The 25366-nt window shown below is 37.5% G+C and overlaps 2 protein-coding genes across 13 annotated transcripts in view; one reads left to right on the top strand and one right to left on the bottom strand.

Annotated features, from left to right (window-relative positions):
* The window catches only part of celf1 (cugbp, Elav-like family member 1), a 33394-nt gene extending 12756 nt beyond the window's left edge, over positions 1-20638 (bottom strand). For 3 of the 12 annotated variants that reach the window (XM_051113579.1, XM_051113580.1, XM_051113585.1), the window contains exons 1-10: positions 20466-20638; positions 18694-18736; positions 12546-12668; positions 7326-7513; positions 6935-7017; positions 6595-6643; positions 3997-4131; positions 3096-3175; positions 2513-2674; positions 53-122 (exon numbers count right to left, since the gene is read on the bottom strand). In XM_051113579.1, coding sequence (XP_050969536.1) covers positions 53-122; positions 2513-2674; positions 3096-3175; positions 3997-4131; positions 6595-6643; positions 6935-7017; positions 7326-7513; positions 12546-12649 — 871 coding nt within the window. In that variant the 5' untranslated portion in view covers positions 12650-12668; positions 18694-18736; positions 20466-20638. Of the gene's footprint in view, positions 1-52; positions 123-2512; positions 2675-3095; positions 3176-3996; positions 4132-6594; positions 6644-6934; positions 7018-7325; positions 7514-11280; positions 11367-12545; positions 12736-18693; positions 18737-18827; positions 18974-20465 lie in introns of those variants that run through there. The other 9 variants (XM_051113583.1, XM_051113582.1, XM_051113588.1 and 6 more) reach the window with 9 other exon arrangements.
* Positions 20639-22713: 2075 nt separating this feature from the next.
* ptpmt1 (protein tyrosine phosphatase mitochondrial 1) lies at positions 22714-24798 on the top strand. Its single transcript, XM_051113593.1, has 4 exons — positions 22714-22985; positions 23074-23154; positions 23255-23446; positions 24125-24798. Exons 1-4 carry the CDS (start codon positions 22839-22841, stop codon positions 24254-24256), a joined length of 552 nt encoding a protein of 183 aa, XP_050969550.1. The 5' UTR covers positions 22714-22838; the 3' UTR covers positions 24257-24798.
* Positions 24799-25366: the final 568 nt, after the last annotated feature.

The following is a 25366-nucleotide window of genomic DNA, read 5'->3' as shown; positions in this document are numbered from 1 at the left end:
CTGTCATTCTCTCTAACGGGTCTGAGTGAAGCAGAGAGCATCAGACTCTCACCTGACATTGGATGGAGATTGTTGAGCGCATTTCCAGAGGATGCAGACTGTTGTAGAAGCTGCAAATAAAGCTAGACATTACATCAAAACAGAGAACAGAGAGAGTCAGGACTGCATCCAGGACTGTGATGGAGAGGAGATAGGAGAGGAGATAGGAGAGGAGATAGGAGAGGAGATAGGAGAGGAGATAGGAGAGGAGATAGGAGAGGAGATAGGAGAGGAGATAGGAGAGGAGAGGAGATAGGAGAGGAGATAGGAGAGGAGATAGGAGGAGAGGAGATAGGAGAGGAGATAGGAGAGGAGATAGGAGAGGAGATAGGAGAGGAGATAGGAGAGGAGATAGGAGAGGAGATAGGAGAGGAGATAGGAGAGGAGATAGGAGAGGATAAATCAGGCAACAAGGCAAAATAAAGACAAGCAGGAGCACATGTGGACACAGAAACAAAGAGGAGTGAAATGTGGACATTCAAGGGGTTCAAAAACAAATTAGAAGAGGACTGGAAAGAATTAGAAGGGAGAAAGATGAAGATAGAAGTAGTTTTCACAGCACACCCATGGAGCAGCACTAACACGTTCAAACAGGGCTACACATCTATGCTGGCCCATATGAGGAAAAAAACAGCAAACCGTAACTGAGTTTTAGGAGTAACCAATTATAAACAATCCAGAATTATTTTGAGAAGCCAAATTAAATGCAGCTAAATAATGGCCAAACACAGACCTGTAGCCCATGTGCTCAAACACAGCAGAAAAACACAGCAACATTTTAAAGGCGACTTAGACTCTGAAAGGCTCTAATGGAATATAATGTAATAACTACAGATTCAAATAATGTATTACAGTATGAACGAAGCAAAATATATTTTAGTGGTGTCGCAATATAATGATACTACAGACTACACTTCTTGATTATCTAATCCAGTATACTAAATCATTATTTTTTCTTTCAAAATTACTAGGGTCGACTAGCAGTCGTTCATTTTAAGCTTTAGTCGACTATTAGTTGAACGTTTATTAATAAACTATATAAATCATAATAATGAGCCTTTAATGGCCTACATAGCCTAATAAGCGCACGCAAAAGAGCTTGCCATGGCGCACCGGCAGAAATGAATGTGTCTAGGAAGGACACTGCATTAACGTTTTTATAATTTATTAATAAACTAGCGCTTTCTTTGTTTTCATCTTAAAGGTGAAAATTGTGTGAATGAAAATGGTCATTTTGTCAAACGAATTGTTGAATTAAGTCATTATTTTTGTTTTCTTTGCGTACGAAAAGTATTCTTGTGGCTTCGTAAAATTACGGTTGAACCCCTGATGTCACATGGATTATCTCCTTGCTACGTTTCTGGACATTGATCGTGTTAATTATATGCTGTCAGGATGCATCAAAAATACCTTAATTTGTTTTCCAAAGATGAACAAAGCTTTTACGGGTTTGAAACGACATGGGGGTAAGTGATTAAGGACAAAATTTTCATTTTGGGGTGAAATAACTCTTTAAGAGATGAATTCGGCGACACTGACTCATCATCTCTGCAGTAGTGATGCACTATATGCACCTATATGCACGTGTCATATGGATTACATAATGTAAGAATATTTGTTTTCTATTTGAATTTTTCCATTTGAAAGTAAACATTTCATTTTCTAGAGATATATTTTTCCATGTCTGTAATAAGGCAAGAACACAGAGTTTCGAAGTTTCACACTAAAGTTTACAGAGAACGAGACGGCAGGAAGCGCATCCTGTTTGCTTTAGTTATTATACAAAAATGCAACGTTTCATTGTTATTGTGAGTGCACATAAATAAACTTAAGAGTCTGTACAGATTTGAAAGATGTATTACTTTTATCTGTATGACCAAAAATGATTATTTTAAGAGCAAGTGACCGCACCAGCATTTACCAGCGCCTCCACCTGTCATGCAGGGAGCATGCTACTATTCAGCTTGCACACTCTGCAAGTCTGGCGCCAAGGCGGAGCATTCGCAGGTCTTGCCCCTCTCCCCACACAAGTTCACTTTTTTGAGCATCATAAACTGTAAAGCTGTGAAGCTACTACATACATCTTTCAAATGAAGAGCCATATTTGAGGTCGATGAATGATAGGTGCACGTTCGGATGTCCTGGCCGATGTACTATATTATATATGGACTGTATAGAATTTTTTTTTTTTTTTTTTTAAGCGACTAATAAAATTTTGGTCGACCGAGCCTCTTCTCATCAACTAACGGTTAGTCGACTATTAGTGGGCAACCCAAAAATTACTATAGATCTCACAATAATAAATGTTAACGTGATAATCATAGTGAAATTTTAATATTGTGAAAGCCCTAGATGGAGCAAAGACCAGCCCTCATTCTGCAAGTGCTTTACGCAGTTTATGTAGTCCCCAATATTGGCGTGGTTTCTACGTGCATAGATCTCAGATGCAACAGGACCTGTCCTGTGTACTCACTGCAAGGTACTGTGGCCCAAGTGAGTTGAGTCCTGTAAGATTTCCCCACATGGAGGCAGCATTGAGCTGTTGCATCTGTTGCTGCAACTGTTGGGCGATACGTTTCTGTTCTTTGTCCTTCTGTGTGTCGGCAAACTTCACCACGATGGGAGAAGAACAGCCCTACAGGACACATGCAAACAGAAGTTAAAATGCAGCATAGAATTTAATTTTGAAAAAAAATAAATAATAATACTAAAAAATTAGCCAAGACATAACCAATATGTATACTCTAACATCTGTCACAGCATCTCAATACTTATAATCGATTTAATGCATCCTTACGGAACAAACAACATTAATAAATACAGATTTGATTCAAATAAACGCTCTTCATTTAAACATTCCGTTCACGGAATGTTGAAAAAAAAATGTTTCATTGTTTTCAAAAATAAATATTACTGTTTTTAATTGTATTTTTGACCAAACACTATATGCTATATACAAATGCTATATACTATGCATTAAGGCGTAGGCATTTATCACAAATATCAAGCTGAAATGCAGAAATGGTATGTGTGAATGTGTGAATGTGTGTGTTTACCTCCATGGTCTGTGACTGGTGCATGGATTTGATGGCAGACTGGGCCATCTGTCTTGCTGTGAATGTGACGAAGGCACAGCCTACAAACACAGAGTTGACAAGTATGAAAGTAGATCACAAAAGGACACCAACTTCTGTGATTAAACCATAACCATAAAACCATAAACTAGAAGTAGTAGTGAAATGTCACACAGAAACACAACCTCAATCAAAACAGGGCTCGGGCCCGGTCTCTTTGGAAAGCGAATGGGTTTGAGGGCTTGCTGAGTCAATATGGGTCGCACCTATCACTTAAGCAGTTCCCATGGTGATGGACAGCAAGTTCACTCAAGCCAATTCTAAAATAAATAGCGTGGGCCTCAATGTGCGTTATGTTCCCTTGGTTACACTTTGGTTAACTTAAATCACAGCGATTCTCTACACAGCAGGTAAGCGACAGCTAGAAACTAGGAGAATAAAATTCCCAAATGAATGATTAAAGCGACCGTGCATATATTATCAATTTGCTGCAAGCAGTCACGGTTATATAACCTAATATCAGTTGTCATGTTGTGTCTGTGATGAAGTCATTTTCATTTGGGCCGACAGGAGCCAATTGAGTCTCATTTTTCTCTGATGGGTTGTGTCTGCAACTATTAGTTACGCAAAACACTGCCTCCTTGAAATAAGTTAAATGAGAGTGGGCAGAGTGCCTGGTGAAGATGTATTTCATGTATATTAGTGTGATACTAGTGCCCTGAGGGGAAAACTAGAAGCTGCTGAAGCTAAATTCACTCGTGTATGAGCTACAAGTCAAAACATTCACAGCACTGCCTCTACTCTTGTGTGTATCGTATCCCATCGTGTGTGTAATTTGCTTTGGATGGTGGTAGTGATGATATACATGCGCTTGAGGTCTCACCACGGCTCAGTCCGTCTGGGCCTCGCAGTATGCGGCACTCCTCAATTTGACCGTATGGAGAAAACATGAGCCTTATGTCATTCTCATTGCACTTCTTTGAAATCATTCCAACAAACAGCTTTCTATCTTCTACCGCTGAAACACAAGAAGAGCATGTTAAGGCAGCACTGTGGAAGTTTCCTCAAGCAATATACTATTGTTCAAACGTCTGGGGTCTATAAGATTGTGTAATGTTTTCAAAAGAAAGTCTCTTATGTTCAATAAAGGCTGCATTTATTTGACCAAAAACACTGTACAACAGTAATACTGTGAAATTACAATTTAAAATAACTTCAACCAAAGGGATACTTCAACAAAAAATTTAAATTATCCCATGATTTACTCACCAACAAGCGATCCTAGGTGTATATGAATTTCTTTTTTCAGAAAAACACAACTGGAGTTGTATTAAAAAAAATGTCCTGGCTCTTACTAACTTTATAATGGCAGTGAATGGCTGTTGAGATTTTGAAGCAAAATAAAGTGCATCCATCCATTATAAAAAGTGCTCCACAAAGCTCTAGGGGGTTAACGTAGGCTTTCTAAATTGATGCAAAAAATATCCATATTTACAACTTAGTGAGAAGTGACTGAACACTGAAGCACAGAGAAGAGAGCAAAACATAACACTGGTCACGAATTAAAAGTACATTTTTATATAAGCCGACTGGAGAAAGGAGACTGGTTTTATTTGCTGTAAACAAATCTTGCTTCTCATGAGACTAGCATATTCGCACCAGAGCTTATGCTATGCCTAAATCCTACCTAATCCATTGGAACACCACTCTCTTGTGAACACAATTAGTTAGCGGAAACTAGAGAGTACTGTTTTTCTTACAAAAATGCATGAATTCGCTTTCAGAAGGTCTTTATTAACCCCCCTGAGCCATGTGGAGTACTTTTTTTTTTTTTTTTTTTTTTTTTTTTTTGTTTTTATGATGGATTGATGCGCTTTATTTTGCTTCAAAATCTCACCAGCCATTCACTGCCATTATAAAGCTTGGAAGAGCCAAAACAATTTATTCAGACACCTTCAACATTTCTCACATTATCACAGCTTTTTCACTATAGTTTTGAAAATGGTAATAAAATATCACAAGAACTCAGAATTACTGTATCAGAACAAAATCCCCTTGATAATGTCATAACTTTGATAGAAAGGTATGTAATGGATTACAATCAAACAAAAATTCAGACAACAAATGACAATATTTACACAACTATCAGTACTTTGTTGACCAATTACCAAACAATGATTAATTTTGTTCAGTCTGGTGTTCACATTAGCAATAAAAAAAAAAATTAAAAATCTCAAATTATATCCAGTGTCCAGTGTTGTCACAATACTAAAATTTTGACTTCGATACCATACTTGACTAAAATATCACAATAGGACTACTAAACCAAACCAATAATATTTTAACGGTTACATTAAAAAAAAAAAAAAAAAAAAGATATTTATCAAAAAGCATGTCTAATTAATTGAAATCATGAAACTTGCAGAATTTAACAGCAATTTATTAAATCTTTAACAGAAATTACATGCTTTTAAGGCCCTACGAAATACATTTTATTATTTTTCTCAAATTCAGGTTTGTTTGTGAATCTCTGTTTTCCATTAATTTTCTGGATTCTATTTTAATTGTTTCATTACATTTTTATAATCAAAAGCATGTCTAATAAATTTTTATAAAGGACAATTAGATTTGATAAAGAATAGAATAGAATAGAAAAGAATAGAATACATTTCCAGTTGTCAAGTTAAACCAAACTTTTATTTTGATGGGTTGCATTCATATGCCGATAGTTTTCTGCAAAAGAAATGGTAAAATGCTCATGAAGTGACTCTCCGAGCAGTTCTACAGATTATGTTCATGCGTTCATGCGCTCATATATTAAGGCGGCAGAGGCTGAAAACACCGCGAGCATCACAGGTATGTGTGTACTAAACAAAACTGCGTGTCTCCACCATTCACCAACACAGACACACAGAAATACAGCTCTTGTTAAAATACATTCTTAAAGTACCAGTACTAGTAAAATGCGGAATTGTACCTTTTTTAAAAGCAGGGTTTTGCGATCCTTTTTAAGTAGCGGTATATGTGCAACACTACCGGTGTCTGAATAATTTTTGGTTTGATTGTACCTCCAATTGCATTCGTCTAGAGCAGCTTGAGGATGAGTAAATCATGGGGCATATTTTCTTTTTTTGGGTGAATGATCCCTTTAATATATTTTAAAATGTAGTTTAAGCATATGATGACTTCAGCAGCATTCATCTAATATGCTCTACTGGTGCTCAAGAAAAATACATTGTTATTATGCTGTAAACAGTTTTGCTGCTCAGTTTCGTGTGTTGGTGTGTGGGGAAAATGTCATAACTTTCAGGATTTTCTGAATAGTGGATTTAAAGGAAACATGAATTTATTTGAAATGGAAATCTTCACTGTAGCCATGCTGAAACGAATCTCTTTCTTTAAAGGACCCTAAACTTTTAAACATTAGTGTATATGAATAGAGGACTGTCATAATTTACTGTGGCAAATTCAAGTCACTCACCATTGTTTTTCTCACTGTCCGCAGGCTTCATCTGTATGGGATGATGCATCTGTACAGAAAGGGAAAGAGAGAGGGTGAAAAAAATAAATAAATAAAAATAATATCACGTGACTTTTTAACACTGACATTTCTCAGCCACTATGAAAAATCAGCTGTTTGAAAAGCTTTAACAGTTCCTTTGGGTGTACTGAAAAAGCTTTTATAAAAGCATGTCAATATGTATGTGTATTTGATGCATTTTTAAGAGCAATAAATAGTAGAAGGCCAGCTCATCTGACGACACACATGAGGATTAATGCATTATTGATACAAAGAAATAAAGAGTAGATCCTTTTCTCACCCCTGGAAGAATCTTCATGTTGTGAAGGGCATTTTGTGCTTCTAATGCAGATTTACGGGTGTAATATGTGACAAAACAACAACCTGCAATACAATAAATGGTCTGTGAACCAAGTCCGAGATGACAACATTTCCACCGAGACCAATTTCTAGAACTCTGTTCCTAATCCTAGTGAGCAGCATTTTATGCAATCATTGGCACGTTTCTAACATAAGGAGCGTTCCCAAAAGTAGACTACTTAATTAGGCTGCCATCTAAGACAACTTGTTTTTATGCAGCACTGCATATGTGTGTGCACTACATGCTCACTAGGTTGGAACAGACTGTATACGTTTTGAGAGTGACTGACACAGAAAATGTCTCAATCTGCAGTGTACCGACTGTCAAGTACCTTTACTCTGTGGGGGGTTCTGACTCCTGTCCCGAAGAACATTGATTTCATAAACTGCACCATAGGGCTCAAACAGCTCACGCAGCTGATCCTCTGACCACGTCCGGGGGATCTGACCCACAAACATCTTTATAGCATCAATGTCGGGCTGGTCTGGGTGGTCCAGAGACCCATTCATCTTCTTGGTTCTACAAAAAATACACATATAAACACTGTTTAATGAGTCTTAAGGACATCACCCTTAATGTCTCCAGTCTCCCTGACAGATAGGACTCATTTGACATTGCAAATGAAAGGATGCACACAATGTCCTATCATTCCCATGAAAAACACTAAAATTACAACAAGCTTCATTTACTAACAGTGCACCATTGTTAGACAGAGACAGCATATCGCTCAAGGCTGATTAATCTAATAATGTTCGTTTCCCGTTTCCACTTGGTCAGCTTTGCCAATAGATAATGCATTTTCTGTTCTCAGGTTTAGATGAGTAAATGTCATGCAAAATAAGTATTCATTTCAACAACGCCACACATTTTATTTGCCATGGCAAAATTACTTTCTGTAAATGCTTGTGTACTTCCTGAATAAAAATTGTGAATGTTGATCAGCAGTTGCACAGACTGTTTTAAGTATTAAATGGTTCTCCAATGAAGAAGGAAAAAAAAAAAAAAACACTGTACCTGAATGTAAGAGATTGATGATTCATTAGCCACTATAGATCAATAATTAGAAAAATAACAGTGCAGTAAACAGTAACATCTGCACTACAAACCAGTGTGTTTATAATTACAACAATATATTTAATTAATACCAGTTTGCAATATCAAGCAGCATAACAAGCCATTACGTACAGCTAAAAATAACTGGTAACCTATGGCTCCAGAAGCCACACACATTCAAATTACAAATGGATATGTCCACTCTAACATTAAATATGAGGTGGATACTTTAGCAATGATTAGCAGGATACTGATTAGCAATGCAAGCTAGAAAAACACAGTATGCTAAAGCAATCACTGCATTATATATTCTTCAGCCACTATGCAAAGCTCAAACATAAGAGCAAAATCCCCGCTCAAACATCTATGAATACTCATAAATGGTTCTCTCAGGTCACACTCAAGATTTTCTGAGGTGAAAAATAACTGAAAAACCTTCATAAACTAATAGTTTACAACAGGGATCTCCAAACTCTGTCCAGCAACATTTAGCTCCAAACCTAAGTAAACACACCTGAACCAACTAAACAAGGTTTTACTAGGCATACTAGAAGCTAAAGGCTGGCCCACCAGGACAGAGTTTGGAGACCCCTTGGTTTACAACTAACTGAATTTAAACTTGATGAAACAAGCAGCAACAGCTCTCTCTCTTCTGTATTGTGTCATGCAGAGTATAATGGACTGTTCAAAAAGAAAAGTCAATATGATCTATAAAGCATATAGAAACCAGAAGGGGTGAATTTCATTCCAACTAATCAATAATCCACAAAAACCTAACATAAAAAAAAGAGACAGATATAACCAAAGTCTGTGCTGAGAACGAATTAAAAAAAAAAACATTTTCACATTGCTGCTTTGACAAAGTGGAACAAGAGGGGAAGCAGTGAGTGACTTCACTGACAGGCCTGAAGCACTGCTTCATCACTCTCTTTAGCAGCTGCTGATCAGTGGAGTGACAGACCACTTTAAGATGAACACAGCATTGTGTTGCTGACAAAGAGCAGCATTAGCCAGCAGCTAAAAGCCAGATTAATGGCATTTATCGATCAGAGGACAGCAGAGCTAATAAAACCTTCTACTTTGTCAATTTTCCAGCAACCAGAGCTTGTTCAGACAAGCAGATAACACAGATTCTCCAGAAGATCATCCAATCAGGGCCCGAGGATCACTGGGTGTTTACTGGGGCGAAACCATTTTAGGATTGGAAATGCTTCTTCCTAGTGGACTGACCAGTTAGTGACTGAAGGGAAGAAGCCACGGTCAGAGCACAACAGAGCACGATGATTCAACTAAAACTGAACGGAAAGGGGGAAAAAAAAAAAAAAAAAAAAAAAAAAAGGACATCTAGGAGGAGATGAGTGATAATCACGATGGTAGTCATCTCTTTCCCATTGCTGCAAATTAACATGAATACCATATGAATGCTGCCTTCAATCTGAAGCCCGTTAGCAACTCTGAACTCTTTTCTGCATTTCTTGCACAACAAACACCACAAACAGAACAGAGAAGACAATTTACCATGGCCGAGTCAGCAGTTTCTTGCCCCGTGCTTGGTTAAATTGCTCCCTTTAAGGTTGTAAAACCCTCACACAAACAACCCTCATGGCTTTAATAAGACAAAACACTGAAACACATTATTAAAGAATCCTGAAACACCAAAGAACAAACTCATGCATTTCAAAATGTAAACCTTTAAATAAAATCAGGAACAATATAATTCATCCTATAACAGACGGCCTCTCAAGACTGTCCAGCTAGAAGTGAAAACTAGGGTTTCACTTTCCTTTTTAAACTGCTGAAACCATCCTACTCTCCACATGTTTAGGTAAGTAACTTTCCTTTCTATGCTATCCTAGGCAGCAGTACAACAATTATGAAAATGTCCAAATTACTTCATATTTTATTCTGCAGTATCGTCTATTTATGCAAGTAGGCTGGTCTGGTGAATAAAACATGAAATATATGCTAAAAAAAATAAATAAATAAAACATTTACTAGAGAATTATGTAGTAAAAAAAAAAAAACTAGTAGGCCTCTCAACTTTCAGCTCCTGAATGAACCCTGAATCAAACTTGCATTTAGGGCTTTCACTAATGATTATTTTGGTAACTGATGATTATTCTGACAATTAATCGAGTAATCGGATAATTATAATTACATTTTTTGTAGTAATAAATAAGTGAACAATAGCCTTTAAAATGACTTAAATTTATACAATAGAAATGAGGCAATAATTACCTGTTCAAATAGGGTATCAAAAGCAAGTAATCATATGATTTTATTGAACAAAACTGTTAAAAATACATAATGTATTATAAATAACAGAACTAACACACAGCATGCGTTAATGACTGCAGAGGGCACCAATGGCCTGACAATTGTTTTTACACTTTACTGCGCGATATAAACAGAGTTTAACATTGACTAAACATTTACTTCAAATGTCCACTTAATTTTTAATATTTGGCCATTTCATTAGGATAGAAAAACTACACCCATTGTAATTTCACAAATATGTGGACATGCAAACAGAGTTTAAACTTCAACTTAAAATCGCGATGAACAGTTCGCATATTGAGAAAGATACTGATGTATTCTCCTGTGTTTGCGTAGGTTTATTAAATATATATATATATATATATATATATATATATATATATATATATAAAATCTTACAAATCTGAAGAAATGGTGCATGTTGCATTCCCAGATTAACATTATAATAAACCCAAACTAAAGAGATGGAGTTTGAGATGCTCCACACATGTAAATGATAACACTTTGCGTGGCAGCATTTACAGTGAACAGAGCCGCTCAGAGATGCACGTACGTAACCTACACATTAAAGCGTGTATATTTAAACCTGCATTGCACATATATTTAATTGAATAGTAGCATTTGTGAATTCTTAATAGCATTATGCTTTATTATGATTTTAAGTGGATTTAATATGCAGAACCCACCACTTCCGGTATTTTGACGATTACTCGACATGGGCAAAATGCAATCACAAAAACAAAGAACATTCCACCCTTATACTGCCTGACATTAACAATCACGACCAATAATCAAAAGAGAATTTACAAACCACACAGATTAATAAAATGAAATACTAAACAAAAACAAAAGAACATTCCACCCTTATACGACGACCAATAATCAAAAGAGAATTTAGGGTATTAGCATGCAATCCAAATCAAGTTACGCCAAGCTAGAGTCAAGTTTGTACTCACACTGAGCTGGAACTCAAACTGCAATGGTCCACCATCATCTCTGGCAGAAAATCCAGCTTAAAGGAAGCCATTTTCTTCAGCACTTCACTAGTCAGTAAGTCTCAAAAAATGAACGCAGAATCCACAAAAACAGACTCTCTCACACTTAAACACTAAAACAACCACAGCGACTATCTGTCAAGTATGTCTCTCAAGGTTCACTCATAAGTTACATGGGAACAGCTGGGTAAGAAAGGGGAGCGTACACCTCATGGAGGCTGATCAGACCGCACAAAACTCAAATCGACAAAGAGAGACAACGATGAGGCTCGGCACTGTGCTGGATGACAAACACAGGCCGTAGCTCTGGTCACTGGGCTAGGACTGAGGATTAGGATGGGCCGAACAGGCCACTAAAAGCTGCACCCCTGCTCCCACAAAGGAAAGTGCTGATGGCGGGGGACTGTTTTGTGAGTTTTTCTCTTAGCAAAGCAGAACTGAGTGCAGTGTCAGATAAATAAACTGTCAGATTGATGCTGATAAGCGCGAGTGAGCGGCAGGAATGAATGGGGACGGGCAGCTCTCTGGTAATCCCTGAGCTGAAGCGCCCCCAGGACACAATCGGGCTCCAGCAGTGGGCCACGGACTGTACACTATTCCAGCATGGAGGGGTGGCGGAAGGGAGGGAGGAAAAGGCTGCTCGGGGTCATGCGACATGGGTCATGTTAAAAGCTCGCAGTCAAAGGCGACAAACAAAACAAGCCGCAGGCAGGCTGAGCTCCACTATTTGGCTTTGTTTAGCATAAAAACACCAAGAGGCCTATGCAACAAATAACAGTCTAACCACACATTCAGTAACTTCCACAAAAATAAATATTTAGTTTATAATATGCCAATACATTCCAAATATAATACATGTAAAAATCATACACAGAGCAATATATAACACCCTTACAAAAGAGAGAACTAATGTTTCAGCAATTAATTAGAATGCAATCATTTTATTTAAACCTCAATGGACTGTCAGACATTCAAACAGACCATGACATCATCGCTAGCCATGCAGTGACATCTGGTGGGCTGCACACTGCAGACATGGTGGTTACTATTTACAAAAAGGAGCTATCACAAAAAAAAAAAGCTATTAAGTAATTTTCTCTTCTCATCCCTGCTTCAAAAAGAAGCCGCTTGTTTGAAAGATTTGTTTCCCACTGAGGGAAAAACTGTAGATGGAGTGCATCTTCATACCCGTGGGGTGAAAAGACATGAAGTGAATGTGTTCTTACCCGCCAAGGGCAGGTACTTCCACAGCAGGAAGGGAAAGCTCGCATTGAGGTTGCCCGTGCTGCGCTGTGGTCAGGTAGAGGGCTTCGGCGTCGATGCTATCCATCCAGTGCCTTTGTCAAACGCTACAGAAACACACCAAACATTACAGGACACACACATCAGACACACGTACACACAGGTAAACACACACTGAAAGGGGAAAAAAGAAAGAACAAGAGAGACGTCTTCTGACAGAATAGACAGCATGCAAACCGCATGTCACAAAACTGCATGCACACAGAAAACACATATGTGGGAGAACAAGACAGCACTTCCTGGATGAAGTTTGTAGAGGCTCGAACACGAAGGTTTCTCATATTGCAAATAAAACAAACTGGTCTACGTATTCAAACTCAAACCACACCAGCTAGGAGCTTGTTAAATATTGTTTTATGCATGTTGTTAAGCCCAAAGTATAATTTCTATTTACTTTTAACAAACAGGGTGTGCAACACTGCGTAAAATGCTCTTAACTCTACTGACAAAATATGACGTTTCACCTACCAACTCGTATTAGATCTGTGGTCATAGCAACTATAATTGATACGGCAGTAACAAAATACTGGTGTTTAGAGTACTCACACTGTGTACAACTTATCAAAATATAAATATGCACACAGGACCATATGGGACCAAAATAGGATCTTGGTTACAAAAGGGACAAAAACAACCTGAGGGCCTATTTGGGGCTACATTTTAGCTACTTTGAATAGCTTTCTAAATGTAACCAATGAAATAATCTTTACCATAACCTGAGCCATGTTTTGTGCCATAAAGTAAAAATATCCCTTATTATAATAATAGTAAGAGGATTTTAAATGATGAAGTCACAGACTTATCACCCTAATAAAACAGACAAAAGGATATGCAACACTTAACTAGATGCACTTTCACATGAACCATCTGAACAAAACTCACTAGAACGACATCCAAAAGAGACTGAATGCGTCGCAACACCGGAAAAGCTACACTCCTTCTAAACTACTAAAGCCCCCGAACTGCAAACTAGTAGCACCTCAGCTTTTGGTTAGCTACTTCCCATTGCTGTGCACATCAATGATTTATCATCCCTTTGAGAAACTCATGTCATGCAGCTGTGATGTGGCTTCTGACCTTGGAAGCATAGCGAGAATGCCCCGAGAAGACCATAGGCCATGCCATGTTTTAATGACTGCTGAGTGACTGTGTGGCTTATTCATGGACTGCCTATGTAAGGCAGTGTTATAGGCCTTTGGGGTGGAGGGTGGAGGGGCAGAGCATATGGTCAGCACAGTTCATCTAACAACAAACTCACTCTCGAACACTGGCACAGACAGACAGCACTGTAGACAAATGGAGTTATACTGAAGCATCTGGAACAACCCAGCAGCTGAAAATACAACACACACACAGCTGACTGAACGGGGAGGAGGGTGAGGGGGTAATGCAGATGGACATCCACAAACCACCCATCAGTCATTCATTATGAAGCACCTCAATCCTGTTTCTCTCTGTACTACAACAAAAACAACAACTTATACTACTACATCCTAATCAGAGCAGCACTCCGTGCCAGCAGTTCAGAATGCCAAGGGTCATAAACCAGTGACCTACAAGCGCAGCTCACTCACTGTCCAAAACAGAAGGTTACTTCATGGCAAAAGTTAAAACAGCTACAGTATTGTAGCAAAGTGTAGCAAAGAGTGTCTAAATAATTCTAATAGAGTTGTTAAATCAACTAAGTCCTGGTTCACTTCACTGCCTTGAGTGCATATTTGATTTCTGTGATGTGCAGGGCATTAGATGCCACAGCAGCATTTCAAAATACAGAAAGCGTCTTCACCAAGATCCAAAGCAGCTTAGAGAAATCAATCAGGTATGAAAATCAGTTGTTGGTGCATTAACCCTCCATTAATTCTGTCCTGAAAACCACATGCACATACTGGAAGCTTCACAAGCACGATTTTTACCGTTATGTAGAGGAGAAAGCCAAGTATTCACACTAAAGCCAAAGCTTCATACTAAAGCGGTCCAGGGTTGGAAATTAACGAGGGCTTGTGGCAAAAATGTCACCAAAATTAACACAAACGCCCCATAAATTCAAGACAAATGAGTAAAATTAAATGTGAAAACGCTGGAGCAGTTGTTGAGTGTGCATGCTTGCGAATTCCCTCATCATAAACAACAGAGTGAAGATATAAATTTAAATAAAAAATTATTTCATAGCTTCAGCAATTATAAATTGAGTTTTTGCATAACTTGTGCTTGATTTGGCTAACGTCATGGACTGACAGGTTTGTCTGCAAAGCTAGAATGTGACATGCTCAAACTGAAACAAAAGTAGCTATGTTTCCATCCAAAGATGCGAATTTAACTTATGTGCAAAACTGGAATATCGCATAAAACACCGTTTCCATCCAACGAGACAACGAGAACAAAAACGTCACTTCCTGATAAACTTGCACTAAATATCACTAAGGAAAAGCCACTGTAAATAATACTTTTCATATAAATATATGAATTGCTTGCACCTCAGGGCGAGCAGTAGGGATGTGACGGTGCGAGAAAATATTCCCACCGGTTAATCGACGTGTGACAACACTGGTAAGACCGGTATCACCGGGGGGAGAGGTTGTGGGGTAGTTCATTAGAGTTTTTTTTCTCTTTTGCATGCCTTTCTTTGCTTTTAAATGCCCGTGCACATTTTTACTTTCAACAAATTATCGGCAATTTGGCGTCAACTGATTGAATAGACAATAAAACAGGACAAACTCACTTATATTAAACATAAAATTATTAATTTATAAACAAAACGAATAAAAAAAAAAATAAACTATTTTTTTCCAATGAGCTTCCAAAAATCACCTTTCTGAAAAAGTCACATGACTTTTTAATGCGCACAGAGGAATTTATTCGGTAAAAGCGTTTCCATCGTAGTTTATGCACATTTTTTCTTATCGGATAAAAAGTTTATCCTATTCACTTGTGCGCATACGTTTTTATGTGCATTTTTAGAATTTCCATCCAGAGTTTTTTTTATGCGATGTTCCAAAATGCGCATAAAAATAGGTTGATGGAAACACAACTAATGTTTTATATTGATTTCTATCTCAATATTAAATCATTATTACAATAATCTACAATAATGATTTATGCAATAATATTGCAGCCCTATGAGCTCCTGTTTTTACATGTAGAATTTCGACAAATTTTGAAGTCTATTGTTACTGACAACAGTTTAAAATATTGATTGAAGTAACTGCATAAACGTAAGTATTTGACATTAAAGACAACACTGTATGGTTTTAATAACAATGTGATAAAAACTGCTGTCACAAATGTAAGAAATGCCCCTGGAAATCAATTACAGGGGGCAAATATTGCCCCTTAATGGAAAAGTTAATCTCTGAAGTGGTCATATTATAAATGTACCATTTTATTTTGTCCCTAAGTTCCACTTGCATGTTAGTATTTGTACTTTGTTTTTAGCTCATATTACCCAAAACATCCCAAGCTAAGGAGGAACAGACTGTTCTGTATAGACTTGTTCAGGTTTAGAAAGGTGACGAAGAACACAAGCAGCCTGTTTATAGGGTCTCTACACTGATGCAATTATTTTGCTACACATTCAGAAATATTTAATAACTTACCCTACACCAGTGAAATATTATGTGTAGTCTAACTAGGCTAACTGGGATGCAGGCCCATTTCACACAGCACATGAATGTAGACAGTCAAAGTCTGGATAGTTTACCCAAACGTTAAAATTATGTCAAATGATGTCAACATGGTAAAGCTTGGCCATGTTAGCCTGATGCACAAAAACTCAATATTTCAGCCAAAATAAGCATCACAGTAAAGTGCATCCACATGCTAATTGCATGTCATGCTTCGGTCAATGATTTCACCCTTTCCAAACTATTGAGCCCAAAACCGAAAAACATGTTTTGGTTGCTGAAATATCAGTGCATCACTAGTGTTTGCCATATTAGATGTGCTGTGTGCATTGATCGATATGTGAATAGGCCTAAATTAAATCTCTTCATCATATAATGTGTAATATAAGACGACTTATATTAAACCACTCGATTCATATGGATTTCTCGATCAATCATATGAATTATGCTACCTTTATGAAGCATCATAGTTTTGATTGTGTGGACTTTCAGTGGATGGACAAAAGTGATGAGAGAATATTAGAAATCTCTTAATTTGTGGTAAAGTCTTATGGGTTGGAATAACACGACTGTAGGTAATGATGGCAACTCATTTTTGGATAAAACATTTCTTCAATGTGTGCATCCTAGGGAGATCTGAAAAGCATGCATTTAAAACAGATTTTTGTGTTTTAGTCTCACTAAAGTGGTCTTTTTGGACTGAGAGGGGAATTGAATTAGCTGTATTTCAAAAGATCGAGAATTATTAAATTTCTCATGATATGGCCTTTAAAGACTCAACCATATGGCAGGAGAAAGTGCTTTGTGGCCATTTCCTGTTTTCATTCTGAACTGTTTGTCAGTTTTGGACTGTTAGAGTGAGACTCATCCTGCCTCCTGCAGAATCACCCATTTTACTGCCAAACTGGAGAAAACTATCATCACAGCCAAATCAACCTCTGACACTAGCAACCCTTCCTCATAATAAACTCCTGCTCAAAGTCATGACAAACGGAAAGCCTAGCTCTATCTGAGGATACTGAAATCTTCATAATAGCTGCACAGACAAAATCAACTACGATACAGACCAAACACTAACCACTAAAGCATCACAAACAGTAAAGCCACGCATACTACAAAACATAGTCCCTTCACTACAGACGCTACAAAAAGAAAAAAATGCAAATAAAACAAGAGCGTCATATATTGGAGAGGTATAAGAATTATTATTTGGGGACTTAATGGCATTCATTAGCCACATTAGCAGCAGCACAAACGGGAATGTTCCCGACAGGTGCTGCTGACCTCCATGTGGTAACTCCCTCCTGGAGAGCGTCGTCACGATTTAACAGCTGCCATGGCACAGCAACTGTCAGACATGAACTTACTACGGCGAAATCTAACAGAAGTCAAAGCCAAAAAGCTTTTTGCCTTAAAGCATTAGTATGTTAAGTACAAAACGAAACAGAAGACTTTCAGTAGCTCAGTACGAGTATTTTGGTCTCCTCGTGAGTCTCTTAAAGGTGAAGCTGGAGATGATTGATGGCTTCTTTAAAGAGCCTGCACTCTGACACACATCCCTTCCCCCTGTAACGGAGACATAAACCCCCTTGACGTTGCACTAAGCGCTTGCAAACTCACGCCTACAATTGCGCTGTACACCCTCCAGTCGAACACACTTCTGAAAACCCTCAGTATTTATGTAAATACAGATAAATATGAGCACAGAGACTGTTGGAATTGCCAGCCCGCAGTTGCAGATAATAGAGGTGTTGCCATGCAGGACAAAAATCCAACTGCAAAGAACGACCCACCATAGCAGCATCAACACACAAGAGTGTGTGTGTGTGTGCGCGAACTAACAAGTAACCAAGGAAACAGTTTGTCTTCAATTCTGAGCACTAAACAGTAAGGAACAGAGAGTTCATTTCATGCAATTTTGCTTCATGCAGCTCCCTAATAGCACAACATAAATTGACGGAAATGAAGATGCAAAATCCTGAACGACATAGGACCTCCGCATGTGTGACTAATACTTTATTACAAGCTGACATTAACTGACACTAATTATCCAAACTACAGCAGCACTGTAGTATAAGAGTTTACAGATATGACACTGGCGCCTCTCATTAAAAGTTCTTGTTCTAGAACGTACAAGGACCGAACGTCCAAACAGTCTGGGGGAACACAGGCCGCAACTGCTCATTTCTACAAGAGAGAAACCGAAGTTTGAGAACCACTGCTTTAGTTTTACACGATGTAGTTCTCATCAGGGAACTCATCTGTGGCCTCTCAAACTATTCTGTCGGCTTCGCGTGCGATGTTTGATGATTCTAGACAAATCGTGTTCTGAGCACCAGTCATTTGGAACACGAATACCTACCTTTCCCACATTCACGCATGATATTGTGATGTCTTGCTTAACAAACAGTCCATTGTAACACATCCTTACACAAAAGTGAGAAGCACTTACCCTCTCTGTGGCCTTGCTTTTCTGAAATGTTGCTCCCGTCAATCTGTAGAAAGAACAGCCGCATGGTTAGACTGGCAGTTTATCAATGAACATCTGTGGTGATTCCCAGTATCTGTAGACTTGCTGTCCTTTACCTCCGTTACCGTGCTGAGAAAGACACAGGGGATAATTTGCTGTCTTCGTGTATTATTTATACTGGTTCTATAAGACTTGGGTTTTTTCCTTTACAATCGAGCCACGGAGACGGACAGATCTTACAAGAGAGTCAATGCCGCACATCCTGCCAATGTCAGATAAGGCGTGAACAGGTCAGTTACAACCGGCTTTATCTAATTTATGTAATGCAAAAGCACAACACAGGCAAATATTGCCCCTCTATGTACGTTCATATAACCCTTCAGTGCAACACTTCCACTTTATGTTCACAATGCTGGCTGTTTCTCTTCTGAACGGTTACCTGTACGTCAATGTATATTAGTTGTGGAAAGTTATGCTTAAACATTGTGGCTAAAAAATTCCATTATCTTCACCTAACAATGTCAGCTGAAAGCAATCATGTCAAGCAAAACTGACTTTCTCGCCTTTCATGCCAGAGGTCCCATTCAATAGCATGTTTAAGACTCATATTCTACACAGCTCGTTTTTTAAATAATCAAACTACAACTAAAGGTTGCAACAGTGTTAACATGATAACATGATCTACATTAGATTACAACTGCATTAGTCACCAAACTGCGACTTTACGGATTCCTCAAGTCATTTTCAGAGAGGTTTGTGCATTACACCTATACAAAGGTTTTGGCTTCGAAGTAAAAGCACAATCGTCCATTATGAAGCTCTTATCAAATGATAGTGATAGTTCACGTGACAGTCCTGAAGAGCAGCAGCTTTCTGTTCAACAGGCCTCTGAGCTCAAAGAAGCAGGCCAGATACTAACATTTCTCAATAAGTTACATATAACTTAACCCGTTTTATTGACAGACCTAGTGAAAACAAGCTGCTTTATGAACACTTACAAATTAAGCTATGCAAACACTGACAATGAATGCGATAACCTCAGAAGCAGTTACGTATGGTGCATTTACATTATATTAGCACGCTAGCGTTGAAACAAGAAAGTAAAAGCACTCAGGAAGATACATTTCTATTCGCAGCCAGTGCTCGAAGTCGTAATACTAACTTTTGCTGGGATCGATACCTCCTTTTGATCGATATGAGATTAAGCCAAAGTTGCATTTTACTTGCATAAGGAGCTTTTTAGAAATGGGAGAACATAAAAGGCCTTCTGTGCAAAAACTTAACACTACTACTATACTAACACACTTGCTGCGTTCACAGACGTGTTCATTTAGCTGGGGAGTGACCATGCGTTTTCCAACAGGACCTCTAACGTTAGTTTGTTCCTTTCCAGAGGGATCGCACTGAAAATACATGCGATGTAAAGACCGCATGTGCAACACAGGGAGCGACCTGTCCGAGTCCTGCTCATCACCTGCATCTTGTTAAATTGCTTTGCATGGTTACATTTCTCAATGATGCTAAACTTAGCAGAACAGCTGGAACAGCGCGCCGAAGTTACACAAGTTTACATAACTCTCGACGCATCCATGCATGCACGACTGATCAAACGGTATCTGTTCGCTACATGAACCCCGTGGGCGCACGGTGGTCTATCTTGCTCTTACATAATGACGCATGTTAGCGCGTGCTAGCGACCGTAAACAACCACCAGTTAGCTCGCACTGCTACAACCATGAACAATCAACACTTACCCTCGATGCCCCCTTTTGCAAACGGAGGAAACTGAGTAGGTATGGTGTGCTGACACGGGGGAATGATTGTGCAGTGGGATTTGTGAGTTAGTAGTTTTCTCTGATTACGTCTTCCCACGACAACCTACTTTCTGGGTGGAAGAGGGACGGTGCAAAATGGCTGTCTTTCCTGCATGCACCATCACATTTATTAAAAGGGGAGTGGGGTGGAGCCTCTGTCGAAATGTATTGGACAAATGTGTACTTTTGGTGTCATGACGTTGATAGACGTGAGTATAATACTGATTTCTGTTTGTGTTTTTGATGTAGATTCGCATATAAATACTTAAAACAACAACTAAAAGCAATTGGTTAGAATACGTCCCCCCTTCTCAAAGGCGCAGATGTGAGTTTCTCTCACGTGGTCGCTCAGTCAATAAAAGCCCAAGAGGTCTGCGTGTGAGATATGGAGATAAACATCAAATGTGTGTAACTGCTAGACTGGTTAATGTGAAGTGTGCTTTTAATGTCTGTGCAGTTGTGTTGGTATTTTTATGGCTTTAATAGTAAAATTTATTATGTAATGCATTTGCAATGTCAACAATCATAAGGAAACACAAACACATTGTAATAAGGATATTAACAACGTCTGCATGCACAAAACTGTGCAACTATTGTTCATATGCTGGCTTTATCCTTATAAAAGAGGTTTGCATTCTATTAAAATACTGTGCTGAAAAAAACAATACACATCATCACAAAATTTCTAATGGCTTCACATGATATAATGGGACTTGTATTGGTTTCAGTGGAAAGTGTAATGGACCGTGTGGGTTTCTACTGGCAATTGGTCGCCTTCTGTTGGTGGATAGTAACTGATTAAGTTACATGTAATTTGGATTACCTAATCAGATTTTAAAAATTAAGTACTTGTAGTAATTAGATTAAATAACATTTTAAAATACTTGTAATCAGGTTACAGTTACTTTTTATGTATTATATGATTACATAATATTTACGTAATTATTTATATTATTTTAATTCTCCCTAATTCCTCTTTTTCATCTTTTACATTTTCCTTTCTAAAAAAATAGCCAACTGCTTGTATACATTCAGAAAGTCTTCAGGTTTTGTAGACATTCACACAAAGATCAGTCATTAGTCAGTTGGCGACACAGCAATTGACCACTGGATTTACAAAAATCATTTCAGGTTTAAGAAGTGTTTCAACATTGCATCAACTACTAACGAACACACTGATTTTTATTTGAATTATCACTCTGTAGGTTATTTAACTGTGTATTTTTATGTCTTTGGAAGGCTTTTGTTCTTTAAACACATTAAACTGCACAAATTCACAAACGTTTTTGTCATCTGATCCTCTTTTACCTAGTATATTTACTTGAAGTGCCCCTGTGATTTTAAAATAAATATTTTAATAATTAAGTATCACATTTGCATGTTCATTGATTGTCTGACATTATGGCCACATGACATGCAGGTAAAAATAAATAAATAATTAATTTTAATGTAACATTTTTTATTATTTAATTAATAATTAGTTTTTCGACGTAATGTAATGTTTAATGCACTTCATCCTGTTAATAACAAATGGATTATATTTTCTTACTCTTTGTATTTTTGTCAATATAGTACAATATTATCCGATTTAAATGAATGTAATAAACGAGTTAGGTCAAAAGTAATCAAAAAGTAATCTGATTATATTACCTAAATGTGTAATGCAATAGATTATATTACTAATTACAATTTTTTTCATGTCATTTGGAATCAGTAACGGATTACAATTTGTAAGTAATCTACCCAGCTCTGGTGGCTTGTTAAAACCACTAAATCCTAATGGAATATGTCCCAAAACACACTACAGAAAACAGTTTTTAATAGTTAAAAGTTGATGGTTTGTAATTTTTGTAATGGTATTTGTAGTGGAAACCATTAGAAATTCTGTGATGGTTTCTATTTATTTATTTATTTATTTATTTATTTTACTGCCTTTTTTACACTGCATTGTGGTATTTTGGATAAGTATACATTGTAATAAAATGGATGCATTGATGCTCATTTCATAAACATTAACACAGATGCACGACAAACTGCAAAATGACATGAGGGCCAGACTTTAATTTCAAGTCTTCTAACACAAAATGTGTTTCTTCTACATCAGTTGCATCTGCTCATTGGCTAATGGCTCGGTGAATTTATTCCCTGTCCAGCAAATTAACCTCCAAAACAGAAGATGGCAATGTTGAGGATTTGTAACAGGCGTCGAAGAAAAAACTCGTCTCTATTATGTTTGGTTATGTAGGAGTAGTGAGAATGAAACTCAAGTGACACGTTTGAAGTTGTACGTGTCGGTCGTTTACATGAGGAACGATGTCGAGTTACCTAGCAAGGATTTTATTTTATCCCACACTCGCTTACAATGTTGTCATGGAAAAGATCACTTCCAGGCAATGGTATAACCGCGTGGACCATACTGTCATTCTTGGTGCGCTTCCATTCAGGTCAATGACAGATGAGGTAAGATTTGCCATATAAAATACCACATTATCAAATTCCAGTACTGTTTCAGGGCTCACCTAATGCTTATTGTCTCGTCTGGCTTTAGTTGGTCCAACAAGAGAAAGTCAGGGGAGTTATTACTATGAATGAAGAATATGAGACAAAATATTTCTGCAATTCATCTGAGGTGAGTATCTCTGCCAGCTCTGTCACTCATTCCCAACCATAATCACATATGTCAGTGTACAACTAAGGATGTTTTTTTTTCCCTGTTGGATATATAACAGGAGTGGCGAGCTGTTGGCGTTGAGCAGGTCAGACTCAGCACAGTGGACCTGACAGGTGTTCCCAGCCTAGAGCACATTCACAAGGGTGTGGACTTTGCCTTGAAACACCGAGAGCAAGGCACCAGTGTCTATATTCACTGTAAGGCTGGCCGCTCACGCAGTGCAACTATTGCAGCCGCATACCTCATTAGGGTGGGTATGAGTCTGCATACATCATAAACAATAACAAAACCAGCAGCAATATATACCAACGCTCTATGTCACAGGTCATCAGAGTGAACAGTATTTGTCATTGTGTGGTTGCATTTTTTTTGGTACTTTCTTCATGTAGCATTTATAATCTTTAGTTTCTTAATATTGTTGGTGGGAATTTTTGGGGAGGGAACACTGATATATAGGTCATTTCAAGTTATGCTGATCACTTCTCTACGTAAAAACCACATATGCAGAATCCAAAGGGACTTTTTTATACCTAAGCTTCTCTTTTTTAAGAACCATACACAATTCCACTGAGAGACATACAGTATATTCTTTATGAATTTGTTCCTTTTGGATAGGTTGGGGGGAGTCCTTATTTAAAGGAATTTAATCATTAAATTCAGTCAAGTAGTTTGTATCAAGCAAGTTGTTTTTACATTTCTATTAAAATATTACCGCACACTTAGTGCTGTAAGATCACTGAGGCAGATCAGATTAGAAATGTAACTTAAGTTTTTTTATGATTTTAACAAAAAGATTTGTTTGTAAAAGTGCAGCAAAGCATTGAAGGGGAGGGGGAAGTTCGTCCCTAATTACTGAAGGGTGATATCCTCATTTTCAATGTCTGTGGTGGTTACAGCTCTCTGTTAAACATTTATTTTCCATTCACAGCTGCACTGTTGGAGTCCAGAGGAGGCCTGTAAGATGCTGGCCTCAGTCCGGCCTCATGTGCTGATCCGTTCGGCCCAGTTTGACATTCTCCAAGAGTACTACAAGCAAGTGTGTGCTTCACAGTCCATCTAGAAGAATCACAGTGTACAAATGCTGACAATAATGCTAACTCTGATATACTGTAGAGCCTTTATAAGTTGTTTTTCCTTGTTGGAGTGCATATTTTTCTATATATTCTTTCAAGAATTTATGTACTGTACATAAAAGCGGACTTAAAGCTATTATAACGTCCATCTGCATCAACAATTACATTGTGAATAAAACAATATTGTTGTCATTTCTATTACCTCAGATGTTTTAGAAAGTGAATTTACAAATATTATTTATTTTTGATTGAGTTAGTGATGTAATGTTTTTAACGTTTTCTTTTTTTTTTTTTAATTTGGAGCTTTTAACCGGCTTCTTTGTATTAGAAGCTGTTAAAAAACTGCATCTGGAAAATGGTCTTTTGTTTTTTTGTGCATGTTATCTATAAGGTCATGATATTTTATAATTGTCAAACAGTAGGTTTGAAAGAAATCCTGTCTTGGCAACTTATTTTTATGATTATATACTATAATGAAACAGAGTCCATTTGCAATACATTTTAATAAATATGATGACAAACAACAGCATGTGATAGTCTTTTGAGTGAAATACAGGGTCAGTGTTTTTAACCATGGAAGGTGTACCATACCATATTTGATACATGAATTTTTAGTGCCTCTTAAAGTTTCAGCATGATCAATTTCATTCAATGATCAAGTTCACATTCTAATCTACTACATGCTTTCTGTCCTCTGAGTAATAGATTGATAGTTCATATGTTTTTTAATAAGTAAAATGCTTTTTAGTCATTGATATACATTATAATCAGAATTTTGTCTTACTTACATAAATAACTTCTGCACCAAATTGCATACTTTTGTTCGGATTGTGCTTTTGAAAAAAATGTGTACTTTTGTGAGTTCTGAATTCTGGACCACAAAACCAGTCATAAGTAGCATGGGTATATTTGTAGCAATAGCCAAAAAAAAAAAATACATTGTATGAGTCAAAATGATAGATTTTTCTTTTATGCCAAAAATCATCAGGATATAAAGATCATGCTCCATGAAGATATTTTATACATTTCCTACTATAAATATATCAAAACTTAATTTTTGATTAGTAATATGCAATGCTAAGAACTTCATTTGGACA

This window comes from Labeo rohita, chromosome 7 (genome assembly GCF_022985175.1).
Source record: "Labeo rohita strain BAU-BD-2019 chromosome 7, IGBB_LRoh.1.0, whole genome shotgun sequence".
Lineage (NCBI taxonomy): Eukaryota > Metazoa > Chordata > Actinopteri > Cypriniformes > Cyprinidae > Labeo > Labeo rohita.
This window is presented reverse-complemented; position numbering and strand designations above follow the sequence as displayed.